Below are 14,455 nucleotides of genomic sequence, written 5' to 3' on the forward strand. Positions count from 1 at the left end.
AGAGAGGACCACTTGGTGCATATGCAAGGAGCCTGAGTATGGTCGAATGATTGAGTGTGAAAGTGAAGGATGTGTGTACCAATGGTTTCATTACCCATGTGTTAACATTCGACGCAAACCCCGTGGTCAGTGGTTCTGTGCAAGTTGCAATACATGACTGCAAATTGACTAAGATATTGTTCTCAATTGACGTATAGTTTTCATGATTGTTTTCTTCTTTTATTTGCTTATTTCCTGTTCTGTAGCAAATAAAATGTATTTTATTCCTTTTTATTGACTTCACTCTGATGCAGTGGTTATCATATGACTGACATTTGTCATATTAAAAATGGTTGTCATCCTCAAACATATTTCTTATATCCATATGAAGAACTTTAAATGTAAATCAATATTTCAATGGTTTAATAAGTGGAATAAATCACAACTTTAAATAAAAGGGTTGTAATGCAACAGAATTGATCATACAGATGTCTGAAAGTTCATTTCCAACTTTGAAGTACAATTCTTCACTCCCAATGTTTAAATAAAAAAAGTCAATGCAGAAGGAAATTTCAATTTACATCTAGACAATATAATATTAGTCTTCTAAGTTGATACATTATGCCACTAATTTTGGTTGAAGATTGCATACTGCAGCACAAATAGTTAAAATACTGTCAGCATGAGGGACCATGTGCATACTCAAGTTAGTGCTCAGAATATTGAAATTCTTGATCCTCTCAATGGCTCTCTCTACATGTATCCTTACATGTGCAATTTTCCGTGTTTGTTCAACATCTCTTGCCGAGAGCTGAGTTTTCCCTCTGGTAAAGGCAGGAATCACAAGGGTTGCTCCATGATTTGCTAATTCCTCCGCTATCAAAAAGCCCCTGTCTGCCATCACTTGGTCACCATACTGGAGTTTGTCAAGATATCCACTTCGCAACGTAATGACTTTGTCTGATGTCCTTCCACCAAATGCTCTTGAAACATATGATATAGCACCTGTTGGTGTAATAGACACTAAAAACTTTATGGTGTTGCTATGTTTGTAATTGGACCATGTTTGTGCTCTTGTTGTAAGGTGTCCTGGTCGCTGAATAAAGACTTCGAAGCAGTCAATGATACTACAGCACTTCGGATATGAAGATTTGAACACAAAGGGCATATTTTGGATCAATGTTTGTTTTTCTGGCCACTGAATCAGAAAACACAGTTTCTTTGCTATAATGGGTAGACTTAAATTGAACATATCTGAAATTGTAGTCAACGACACATTAAAACGATAAGCCAAGTCCTGGTGTTGTAGGTTTAGTCTAAGCTTCATTAAAATGCACAATAGAACACTTTTAGCTGACATCACTTTGCTTGTAGGCAGGTCACTGTTCACATATGAAAGTAGCCACATAAATAAAGTAACTGACGGAATTCCTGTGTGAAATTGTAGCTTGCGGTCACTCCCTGTCACTTGCTCCTCAAAGCAACTCTTTCCCACCTGTTCTTTGAGTGCTTTGTTCTCCACCTGAAGTCTTTCTAATTCACAATAAAGTTGTTTATTTTCCAGGCGAAGTTCAGCAATTTTCTTCAGACAATTGTCATGCTGAGATGCATTTGATGGACCTGAAATGCAATGAGTCAATGAATATATGCATGTAGAAATGAGTCCCACAGGTCTTTTCAATCACCTGAGTATCAGATAAATTATTAAATAATAGTCTGAAAGGCTACGAAATTTATCATAATTTTCCTGTTCCGCATAATTTTAAGCTTTTTAATACTCAGCAGCAGTACTGTATATCTATAGAACAATTTAACAATAAAATAGAGGTAAATTCAAGTAGTACAAAAGCACTAGTGATAATGCCAACTTTGACTCCACCCTGGAATCAGAACGATAATAAAATGAACACTTTTCTACACATGACTATGCATTTAGCTTACCTTGCAGGTTGTAGAGAAGCATATTTTTAAATATTGATAATTTTGAAATTGTACATCTTATACATTATATTTAATCTATTAAAATGTTATAAGCACTTTTATTCAGAAAATATACTGAAACTTACAGTCACTGGGTAGATCTGGATCTGATACTGGCATGTTGAGATTTTCCTTGCAGGATAAATCCAAAAGGGCAGAAGCTACTTCAATATGCTGTCTCTCTGTTTCACGCTTTTCTGCTCTCAAGTATCTTGCCTTTCGTAGGTCTGGATTTTTCTGTCTGATTGTGTCATATCCCATATTCACAGATGGCACATAATCAGGAGATGACAGATCATTGCTCTTCGAACCTGAAATTAAGATTATAATGAATCATTTATGCATTTCTTTTTACAAGTATGAGTTGTTCCCAATTGAATCTTCATTGAGTACAATTTAGCCCCCCCCCCTTTATGTGAGTGACATTGATCATCTTTTATTTTATACATAAATAAAGATATAAGGTATATTGGATAAATCCCTCTAATGTTGATAGTATGACATACTACAGCTGTATTAGGACTAGATGAGAAGAATGTAAGATTTTAACAGTTATGAATATTGAACTCATGTAAACATCAGTGCTGCTTGATGCTCCCCACTTAACAATTCAAATGATATTGATATGGGGTTTTAGGCAAATTGAGTTGATAAATACTCCACCCCATCCTTCTCACAATTCAAGATTTTAATGATCGGGCAAAATCCGTTCTCTCTGTTTACTTGTCAACCCCCCCCCCCCCCCCCCCCCCTCAATTCCCGGTGCTTGGTCTTAACATTCTTGTATGAATACACATCTAACCTGTACATATATGTATCAATAAGTTAAGGTCCAAGCATATGTGTCTGTTTACTTCTAAATGAATGTATATATTGTACATACCATTAACAAAATGCAGATAGCAAACACGGTCGTGGTCCGCTGGTTCCCATGGTTTACCACTGATGTGTTGACGCTTAATTGCAGATATCCAGAGCTCTCTTCTTGATTCTGGCTTCTTGGGTATGCGGTAAAAGCTTTTCGGACTACTCTTATCAAATCGATTAGCACAGCCTATTACACAACATGATACAACCATCGTTTTGCTCGTGTTTACTCAGCATTCGGCCATTAAACTTTCAAATGTTTTGCCAACCAGTAAGTCACGTGACTGATTTCTGACGTCACGGCGAAAATCCCTATATCACGCCGCCATCTTGGTTATCTTTTTTACCAGCTGTATCACCTCCAAATTTCGCGAAAAGTTCGATATAATAGATAATTAGATCCCTACCGTTTAGAAGCAACTCTGTCAAGGTCTTACCTCTCGCATCGTCATGCATCTTTACAAGTCAAGGGTTATTGATACTTTGCACTAACCCTTGACATCAGTGACTATCAAAAACTTGGGCTCCTTCTGATTGTTTCCACAAAAGAGTGGGAACCAATGAGAATGCGGTTCTATTTATAACAACGCGAAGCGAGAGATTCAGATAAAAACATGTGTATTGATAACCACTGTTATGGCTATTTCAATCGTTTAAGCAATATTTTCTTAAGCTAAAAGGTTTCCAAACTTGATCTACTATCAATAAACTTATTTAGTGGTGTAAATATTACAATTGCGCGTGTTTATTAATACAGCAGTATGAGATCGCGTCATTTACAAGTATCCATGTACACCATGACCAGATGCAGTGATTTCATTGGATGTTTTATTTATAGTGGATTGCGTAATGGTCTAATGAGCCCAACTTTTATATAGCAACTGATGTCAAGGGTTAGTGCGAGGTAACGAATCAATAACCCTTGACTTGTGAAGATGATCCTCATGGTGAACTGGAAGTATAGTCCATTTATCGGCTATAATCAACCGTCAAACATCGTTTACTGCTTCTCAAATGCGAAAAGTTGGTAAAAGGGGGATGGAAGAAATGATAATACTTTGTGAATAGTCTGTTTATAGGAAGACATTTTATATAGATATTTAAAACGTCGAGTGCCTGTGACTATGACCTAAAAAATAAAGAACCATTAAGTCAGAATGTGTGATACTTCACCTAAAGCTGGTGGCGTCTCTATAAGAGTGAAAAAATGGAACGTAAAAGCTTAATTTACATTTGTCAAGGTGGTCGTGCTGGGTTTTTTAGTTGCATCGAAGAAGGCTACGGGCCATGACATTTATGTTTACATTATACGGTTATCGTGTCTTTTTGTTTACCCGGGTCCTCATACAGTTAAATGAAAATATCATAGCCAAAGGTAAGTAACCGATCTCTATCATACCCTATCTAGAGAGTCGCTGAATCGATCTCGACAATTAGTGTTCACAGTCAATCCATTAAACCATTGTTCATCCAATATATGGAAGATATATCTGGAATCTAATAACTGTGAACAAAAAAAAAAAAAAAAAAAAAAAAAAAAAAAAAAAAAAAAAAAAAAAAAAAAAAAAAAAAAAAGATAAAGATAAATAAATAATAAAAAACAAACAAACAAATATTGTCCTGCGACAGTGTTTCCAGGTGTTCATCACGTTCCGTTTTGAATTAATTGTAGCTGCAGAACTGTAGCTTTCCGAAAAGAAATTATGATGACAGACCGTTAATTTTTTTTCGGAGAGCTACAGTTCTGCAGCTAAAGTAATTGGCTTTTTTTTTTCATCTTTACGTACATGTATCCTGAAACACCCGCAAAAAAAACCCAAAAAACCCACCACAAACTTTTCCTGTTAAGTTTTGATAGTGAAATCTTTTCGGAAAGGGCTAAGAGTAAGAATGAGAGTCTTGTGCATACGTACACAACGAATTAAAGGCATATTTTTCATACTACGGTAAAGTATTTACTTGTCGGATTTTGGTCACGTGCCTATTCCCAAAATGAAGAGATTGCATATATTGGGAAATGTGAGGGGATTTATAAGGTTTTAGGAGTTATCTTCAATGTAAAACATTTCTAAATTCGCATGTCATTATTTGACTTGTCTATGCGAAACGTGAATAAAGTGCCACCTGAGGAAAAAATTGTAGATTAAGGGGGTATGACACACCACAAAAATTTGACATGGATGAAAAGTAGATATGTTCAACAATATTTTGAAAACTTTCAGTCTTATTTTATTTAGTTTAAAAAATCAGTTTTAGTAGAAAGTAATCTGAAGAAGAAAAAAAATTTAAAACCCTTACTGGACTCGACCCGATCATCTACGCTAGCGAAGATGCGACTCGATTAACAGTCGATACTTTGGCTTATTGAGCTACTCAGCTACATGTAGGCAATTGTATCTAAAAGGAATATATATTTGCTGAAAAGAAAGTCAGCCATTATGACGATGCACATGTAGTATATCTCCTTAAACACTGATCCATTTTTCTCGACGTAAAATTCTTTTTAAAGATTCTGGAATTTTTTGCACGATCCAATATTTATTCGATTAGGTGTTTCTATAAATATAGGTGAGTTTTGTTTTTATATATTTATATACCAATGTAAGCTTCATAATGTTATAGTATGGAGGTTGGAGCACGTGTACTATTTCTTTTATTTATCAGTCCAGGTAAGACTGCTATTAATAATTTCACAATACGCCGTGTATAGTATGCTATATATATATATATATATATATATATATATATATATATATATATATATATGAAATATGCATATGATATGTTGTATGTGTTTTCGAAATATTCTTTACGAGCATATGCATAATAAAGATCATTTGTTAAAAAAGACAGCTAATAAGGTTGGTTCTTAAACTAAGTAGGTCACACTGTCACGAGGTACTCATCCATTCATAAATCCAGTAATTTAAAGTGCATGTATGTGGTGTGACGACCTAAATGTTCCTCTTCATTCACAAATTCGTGAAAGTCAGCACGTATTGCACTGATGGGCTTTAATACTCAAAGTTACTTATTTCTTAAATATCAATAGTTAGTTTGAATTACGACCAATTTATTTAAATCTTATTGGTTAAATTCTCTTGTAAAACATTTTCTGTTAGTGTGGGTAGTGTTCAATTTCAACATTTAAATGAACATTGGGCAGCAAGCCACGTTCACCTGTTCTCAATGCCATAATTTGCTACCACAGGCACTTGTTTCTGTAGATAAGTCATGGTGTCCGTATACTAATATTAACATATTCGCAGACGTCATAACTTATTTACAGAAAGAAGTGCCTGCGTTTGCTACGGGTACACTGTGGTATCTCAAGTTTCAACCTTACATAGTTTGAATATATTGTTCAGATCCAAGTGAGTGTATCATTCTCGTACAGGTGTATATTAAATTCTCCTCGTACAGGTGTATATTACATTCTCCTCGTACAGGTGCATATTGTATCACACAGGTGTATATTAAATCGTACATATGTATATTATATTGTAAATGTGTATATTTCATCCTCCTCATACAGATGTATATTGTACCATCCTCGTGTTGTGTATTATATCATCCTCGTACAAGTGTATTTTACATCATCCTTGCGTACATTACATCATTCCCGTACAGGTGTATATTACATAGTACAGGTGTATATTACATAATACAGGTGTATATTACATAGTGCATGTGTATATTACATATCATTATATACTTTCAATTTCAGCTCTTCTTTTTTCTCTAAAAGTTTGCAGGCATACATGTATATCACACGATATATGCCCGGTGTAATATATGCCCGGAAACATTCCGGCCCGCAAACATTACGTCACAATCAAATTACTACGCCGTTAATTTTCAAAATTTTCGTATTTTTCATCTTTTACTCAGTTAAACCAATAAAGAAATTGTTAAAAATAAAATTATTTTTAGTTTCTAAATGAAATTAAAAGTATATAATAAAAAGGTTATAGACTTTGTATGGGAAAATATGACAACCTCGTTTTTTGTCAAAATACTCGGTCGTCATATTTTCCCATACAAAGTCTATACCCTATAAGTACATATGAATATTACAAAGTACAGGTGTATATTACATAGTACAGGTGTATATTATATAGTACAGGTGTATATTACATAGTAAGGTGTATATCATATCGTACAGGTGTATATCATATCGTACAGGCGTACATTTTAACATATAGATGTATATTACATCATCCTCTTGTGTTATTGTATCATTCGCGTACAGGTGTATATTATGTCTTGAAAGAAAATTGCTTAATTCAGAGAATACCGAATACCATTATAAAACAAACCTGCATTAGGCGTCATCAATCAACCTACAATAAAAGTAGGAAAAGGTAAAAAGAAGAACATGAAAGAAAAGGAGACTAGGGTATAATTGTGGGCTCACATCTCCATTGAAAGGTTCCAAGTGCTTTCTGATCATAATTTACTGGGAACATTACTCCACTCATCAATATCCTATTTGGGGTGTTTTCTTTATTTTAGATTTACACTTAATCACCTTGTAAATTCTTTTCTTTTATTGCGCCGTGCATCTGATCAGTTTACCTCTTAACATACAGTACACATATAACATGATGCTAAGTTTACACAAGGCATACATAATCTATTTCACATACATGTATATTACATGATGCTAAGTTTACAAAGGGCATACATAATCTATTTCACATACATGTATATTACATGATGCTAAGTTTACACAAGACATAGATAATCTATTTCACATACATGCATATAACAGGTGTATATTAACATATAGTGTATATATTCTCATAACTTGAAAATTTCTATACATGCAAACAGATTGGTTTAAATAAAAATAAATATAAAAAATCTACATGTTTATGTCAAACACATTTCTATCGAAACATTTTGGTTTTTGAAAAAAAAAAAAAATCTAGTACATGTTTTAAAATGAACAAATTTTTATACAAACACGCTGGTCTAAAGATGATATACAAATAACTAAATAATGTTTATTTGCACACCTGATATATTCAATACTAGCATTTTGCTGTTGATATTCCTTATATGTTAAGCATTGAAGTCCTGGAGGTTTCAGTGCGAAATCCAATTGTTTAATCCATAGATCTCTCCTGTGCAGTGTTTTAATTAACCTCTATTTTACAGCATCGTCGGATTCCTTATATGTGTGTAAAGACACGAAATACGACATAATCACCCACACCTGCTGTAACGGCACTGTGCATTCTAGATCCGGGGGCATGGAGGATTGTTGTAACAGTATGTATATAAAGATAGTGCTGTAATTACTATACCATAGACATATAAGTCTTTATTTTGTTCTCTGTTTTAGAATTAAACATTTCACGTCAACACTAAAACCACTACAACTAGAATGAAAAGTCAAGTGTTAGCAATATGATAAAGTGTAAAGTCATATAACTAAATTATAAAACAATATAATTGGTTGGTTGATTGGTTGAATATTGCTTATTACGGGACGCTCGAGAATTTTTCACTCATGGAGACGTCACCATTGACGGTGAAGGGTTGCAAAAATTAGGCCCATGCTCGACGCTTACACCCTTTGAGCAGGGAGGGATCTTTACATTCTCTCATCAGAGGGCGCGTTACGCAAGCTGGAACTCTGGGTAGAGAATGGGATCTTTATTGTATCACACCTGCTGTGACACGGAACCTCGGTTTTTGAGGTCTCATCCGAAGGATAGCGACAATATAACTAAAGTGTAAAAGAACAAAAATAAATTATACAGCAATATTACTAAAATTGAAAGCCGTATCAATTCAAGTATATCAATACGCAACTTCCGAGATATCAGCTCTTTTGTGACAGAGGTACGTTCAGTGTTCTGTTGAACGCTTGGGTGGGTACAAGATGTATACATATACTACAGACTACACTGTAGCTATGTTAATACGAATAAAAGTAATGAAAGTGTAAATTCTGTTTATATCAGCTGTTGGTATACATTAAACTGACCATATCAAGAATAATATTTGATTGAATTAGGCCATTAAATTAAATATAAAATTACTTTTTATTTCCTCTTTTGCGCGAGTGAGATTTTAATCAAAGAAAAATGGTGATTATCGATTTTTGTTTGAGCTATTTTATTATCAAATACTAATAAACTTACTAATATTGTGTGTCCCTGCTGTTTGGGTGGTTGCATGATGTCTGATAATCAGCGTTTAGGCAATATATCATTGCAGCGATAAGCATTTGTACCAACCGCGTGTGGACGACAGTATGTTTTGCGTCTCACTGTGCGTAAGAGTTCCACAAAGGGAAAGAACTATTGGGCAACTCGGAAATTGCGTATTTGTAAAGTAAAGCTGTGTTTCATGTTTTAAAAGATATTTACATAACACTAAATTTCCTTTTAAAAATTGTACAACAAATAAAGGCTAATGTTTTGTTCATTCTTAACTCTGAACTGTATTTATTCAATTTTAACCAAATATATCGAGTTCCCCACACTCATGGCCAGAAATTAAAGCATTATGATAGATGTTGATCACACGCCTCACAGGTTTTACCAATCGATAAGTTATATATACATGGAGTTGATTTCCGCAACACTTCCCTCGTGTATACTGGCTAAGTGCATCTGGGAAGTGTCAAGAGTTTCCCAATCTTTAACATTCTTGTTGACATTACAGAACTATTTATTGCTCGCTATAGCCCAGTGTTAGGGCGAGATAGCCCAGTGTTAGGACGAGATAGCCCAGTGTTAGTCGCGATAGCCCAGTGTTAGGGCGTGATAGCTTAGTGTAAGGGCGTGATAGCCCAGTGTTAGGGCGTGATAGCCCAGTGTTAGGGCGCGATAGCCCAGTGTTTGAGCGCGATAACCCTGTGTTAGGGCGTGATAGCCCAGAATTTGGGCGCGATAGCCCAGTGTTTGAGCGTGATGGCCCAGTTAGGGCGCGATAGCCCAGTGTTTGGGCGCAATAGCCCAGTGGTAGGGCACGATAGCCTGGTGTTTGGGCATGATATCCCAGTGTTTGGGCGTGATGGACAAGTTAAGGCGCGATAGCCCAGTGTTTGGGCGCAATAACCTAGTGGTAGGGCACGATAGCCCGGTGTTTGGTCGTGATAGCCCAGTGTTTGGGCGTGATAGCCCAGTGTTTGGTCGCGATAACCCAGTGTTTGGGCGTGATAGCCCAGTGTTTGGGCGCAATAGCCTAGTGGTAGGGCACGATAGCCCGTTGTTTGGGCGTGATAGCCCAGTGTTTGGGCGCGATAACCCAGTGTTTGGGCGTTCGCTTCGTATTCAGTAGGTTCTGGATCCCGTCACCACGTCAAATCTAAGACGTTTAGTAACTTTCGCTAAGAACCCGACATTAACGATGAAAGTCATGGGTTTTTCGGATATGACCACAGGCACTCGACGTTTTCAATATCTATAATAGAAAATGTCTTCCTATAAACAAACTATTTACAAGTAATATCACGCCGCCATCTTGGTTATCTTTTTTACCAGCTGTATCACCTCCAAATTTCGGCGAAAAGTTCGATATAATAGATAATTAGATCCCTACCGTTTAGAAGCAACTCTGTCAAGGTCTTACCTCTCGCATCGTCATGGTGAACTGGAAGTATAGTCTATTTATCGGTTATAATCAGCCGTCAAACATCGTTTACTGCTTCTCAAATGCGAAAAGTTGGTAAAAAGGGGACGGAAGAAATGATAATACTTTGTGAATAGTCTGTTTATAGGAAGACATTTTTAGATAGATATTTAAAACGTCGAGTGCCTGTGACTATGGCCTAAAAAATAAAGAACCATTAAGTCAGAAAGTGTGACACTTCACCTAAAGCTGGTGGCGTTTCTATAAAAGTGAAAAAATGGAACGTAAAAGCTTAATTTACATTTGTCAAGGTGGTCGTGCTGGTTTTTTAGTGCATCGAAGAAGGCTACGGGCCATGACGTTTATGTTTACATTATATACGGATATTGTGCCTTTTTGTTTACATGGGTCCTCATACAGAAGTCGTGTTTACGCAGCTCAGTTTAGTTGGATCGACTGACGTCACGGGGAATTACCATAAGGGGAATTTACGGTAGCTCAGTCACAGTCAAGATATGGGTAGTATCGTTTCGGCGTTTAACTGTAACAAGTGTAATGATACCTGTGAATTTGAGGTGCAATTTCACCCCATGCTTAATGTGCATTTTACTATGGAAGCCCTTAATCTAGCTGCGTAGTCCGTATGATGATCGTGCGGAAATTGTTCGAACATCGTGAAATTATATAAAAGTCCCCGCGATCTCCGCAAACTATCGGAAATCGTACGGATCCCTTGCGACATTTCGAGGTTCCACGGGACTGCAATCTGGTATGAATAAGTCTTAAAAATATCGTGCGTTTGCTGTCCGATTTAACCTCATCTCTTCCGCGAAATGATCGTACAGTGCAAGGTGAAGATAACGAACAGTGATCAATCTCATAACTCCCATAAGCAATACAAAACAGAGAGTTGGGCAAACATTGATCCCTGGACATACCAGAGGTGAAATCAGGTGCCTAGGAGGAGTAAGCATCCCCTATGTATTGCGCGATTTCCGCACTGTCATTTCGTAAAAGAAGTCCGCTACGACACGATATTTTAAAGATATTTGGGCAAAAAAAAAAAAAAAAATTGTACGGAGATTGTCGTCTCCTGGGACATTTGAACGGCTCTTGTACGGGAGTTGCAAGGGCTTTGTTCGATTTTCGAAAGAAACTTGCGGGGGAAAGCGCGTGGACAGTGGTATAACTGCATGATGTTTGAACAATTTCCGCACGGATTTAGCTCAACCTCTTTACGAGAGTTAGTACGAGAATGGCACGATGTCAGTAAGTAATGTATACGTCACATTGTCCGTAGCCTCTTTCAATGTCCCAAAAATCGCACGGAAACCCGTCCACCAATTAATAGCAACCTTGGGCACCGTGGCAAATGTAAACCAGGTTTAACACATGAACTGGACTAGTCCATTCTTCCTTTGTATAAAACCGGTCGTGGTAGCTCAGTGGTAGAGCGTTACCGGGAGGTCGTGAGTTCGAGCCCCGCTCGTGCCATGGCCGCATCAAACCCAAGATGTAAACAGATATGACCTTAAAAACGGAGTTAAACAATCCTCAAATCTACGGCCCTGAGCGCTAAGCATACAATGTTGGTTTAAATTTGTGGTACTTCACCTACAGCTGACGATGTCTCAATAGAAATGAAAAATTATCGACGAGACGTAAAACAAACAATCAATCAATACTTTAAATAAACTATGGCATGTCAAACGTTGCAATATTTGATCTTTTCCATTTGTATTGTATAATTTTCCATTTGTATTCTATATTTTCCATTTGCATTGTATAATTTCCATTTGTATTGTATATTTTCCATTTGTATTGTATAATTTTCCATTTGTATTGTATATTTTCCATTTGCATTGTATAATTTTTCATTTGTATTGTATCCAGGGAATGTTTATTTTGATTTGTTACGAAGGATTTCATTAGTTAACGTCATTGATGTACCACATCTGTAGACGTGCTTAGCACACATGACCGTAGAAATGACGGTTCTCTATCGTGCCAATGGCTGTGCAGCGATACGGAATATCTGTTTTTAAGTTCATTACGGAAAGACCCGTGATTCTCACTTTTAAATGCCGAGTGTTTGGCAAAGGAGCAATTACTGTCTTTGTTTATGTCAAAGGTTTGATGCGGCAATGACAGTAACGGTTCTCGAACTCACGACCTCTCGCCCACAAACCAAGCGATATATTACTGAGCTACCGCGATCAGGTCCATTCAGGACTAGTTATTTTTGAAAATACGTAGCTAGCTCTAGTAATAACGACCCCCCCCCCCGATCATTTAAAAAAAAAAATAGAACTGTTCAGAAAACCATGCACATTTTTATTTAGTCAGAATTCAGTAGATTCGGGGGACTTAATTCGGCCCTTGGGTCCCCACCAATTGTTAACATCGAGTTTGGTTTGTTACAACTATTCAATGGATTAATCTAAGTTATCGTTTATCGAATTTGGTAATGCGCGAGATGTTGAAGAGGTAAAGTTCAGGAGCCACGTTTCGCAGGAATGTACCGTATTTGCTAAGTGTAATGGCGTAACCCCACCCCCACCCCCCAATTAATTGATCCCTTTTATGCGTCTAATATGATGAGCATATTCAAACTAGTCTCCTATTTAACCACTGGCTGATCTAGATAATTTTGAACTAAAGGATGCAGTAAACTGCTGGATGTCTGGGGACTGTCTTAAGATCCCTAGTGAGTCCAAGTGCAAAGCCTTGGTGGAGGGGGGGGGGGGGTGCAGGGGGAGGGCGGATTTAAGAGGGGGCGAAGCCGGCGCGCCCCCCCTCCTCCATTTTCAAATTTAAGGTAAATCTTGGCATCTTGTTTAGAAAAATGTATTAAACGATAAAAGAAGCAATAAATTCTTCCATTTCCGGAGAAATAATTGACAAAATCTTTTGATTTCTTGAATTACTTTATTGAGAAAACTTAATTTTTCCAGAAACCCTTAAAATTTGCGTCATTTTACTAACACTTTATTAAAAATGACATATTTCAAGCCCTGGCTTCGCCCTCTGGACCCCTACCAGGGCTTCGCCCTGGACCCACTGGGGCCGCCTGAAGGCGGCCCCCAGACCCCCTGCCTCAAAGTGGCGCTCCCGTAACCGCAATTCCTGGATTCGCCCCTGAAAGTCCCCTGGAACAAGTGCGTTCTGACAAAATAAAACGTACATGCATGCTTTTTTCGACATCTATATATAAAATATATTTGTGAAGGGAAAGGGGGGGGGGGGGTCTCCCGGCGCAAGATTACTCATTGTTAGTTACATGTATGTTCAACTAGTCCTTATATGGAACCGATCGCGGTAGTTCAGTGATATACCCTTTGGTTCGTAATCGTGAGGTCGCATGTTCCAGTTCTACTCGTGTCATGGCTGCATCAAACCAGTTAATACTTTTCCATACGCATTGCTATCTAAAAGTGAGAATCACAGATCTTTCGGATAATGTGACCTTAAAAGCAGACATCCCGTGTTGGGACAGGCGTTGACACGTTAAAGAACCCCCACTGTTACGCCACTGTGCGCGTACATGTAGCATAGTAAGTCTATTTGTGGTACGTCACCTGCAGCTGGTGACGGCTAAATATAAGTGGGACCTAAACTAATGAAATCCTTCGTAACAAATCAAAATAAACAATCCCTCGGATGCAATACAAATGAAAGATTTTGTAACGCAAATGGAAATTATACAATGCAAACGAAAAAAATATATAATACAAATGGAAAATATACAATACAAATGGAAAATTATACAATACAAATGGAAAATATAAAATACAAATGGAAAATTATACAATACAAATGGAAATTATACAATGCAAATGAAAAATTATACAATGCAAATGGAAAATATAGAATACAAATGGAAAATTATACAATACAAATGGAAAAGATCAAATATCGCAACGTTTGACATGCCATATTAAACCATTGATGTTCTTTACAAATTTGCAATCTGTCATTTTTTTATTACATTAAATACTGGGGTATTAAAATGTTTGTTTTCAAATATGACTCAAAAGTT

At 36.8% G+C, this 14,455-nt stretch overlaps 2 protein-coding genes across 2 annotated transcripts in view; one reads left to right on the forward strand and one right to left on the reverse strand.

Annotated features, from left to right (window-relative positions):
• Positions 1–14,455, forward strand: part of LOC125650107 (uncharacterized) — a 59,604-nt gene that overhangs the window by 35,047 nt on the left and 10,102 nt on the right. Inside the window, exon 3 of the mRNA XM_056165307.1 lies at positions 7,990–8,103. Coding sequence (XP_056021282.1) covers positions 7,990–8,103 — 114 coding nt within the window. The remainder of the gene's footprint in view (positions 1–7,989; positions 8,104–14,455) is intronic.
• Positions 388–3,212, reverse strand: LOC130054731 (uncharacterized). The gene is made up of 3 exons (XM_056165315.1): positions 2,843–3,212; positions 2,046–2,270; positions 388–1,599 (listed from the first exon to the last, which is right to left on the reverse strand). Exons 1-3 carry the CDS (start codon positions 3,036–3,038, stop codon positions 599–601), a joined length of 1,422 nt encoding a protein of 473 aa, XP_056021290.1. The 5' UTR covers positions 3,039–3,212; the 3' UTR covers positions 388–598.

The sequence above is a fragment of the Ostrea edulis genome, chromosome 5 (genome assembly GCF_947568905.1).
Source record: "Ostrea edulis chromosome 5, xbOstEdul1.1, whole genome shotgun sequence".
NCBI classification, from domain to species: domain Eukaryota; kingdom Metazoa; phylum Mollusca; class Bivalvia; order Ostreida; family Ostreidae; genus Ostrea; species Ostrea edulis.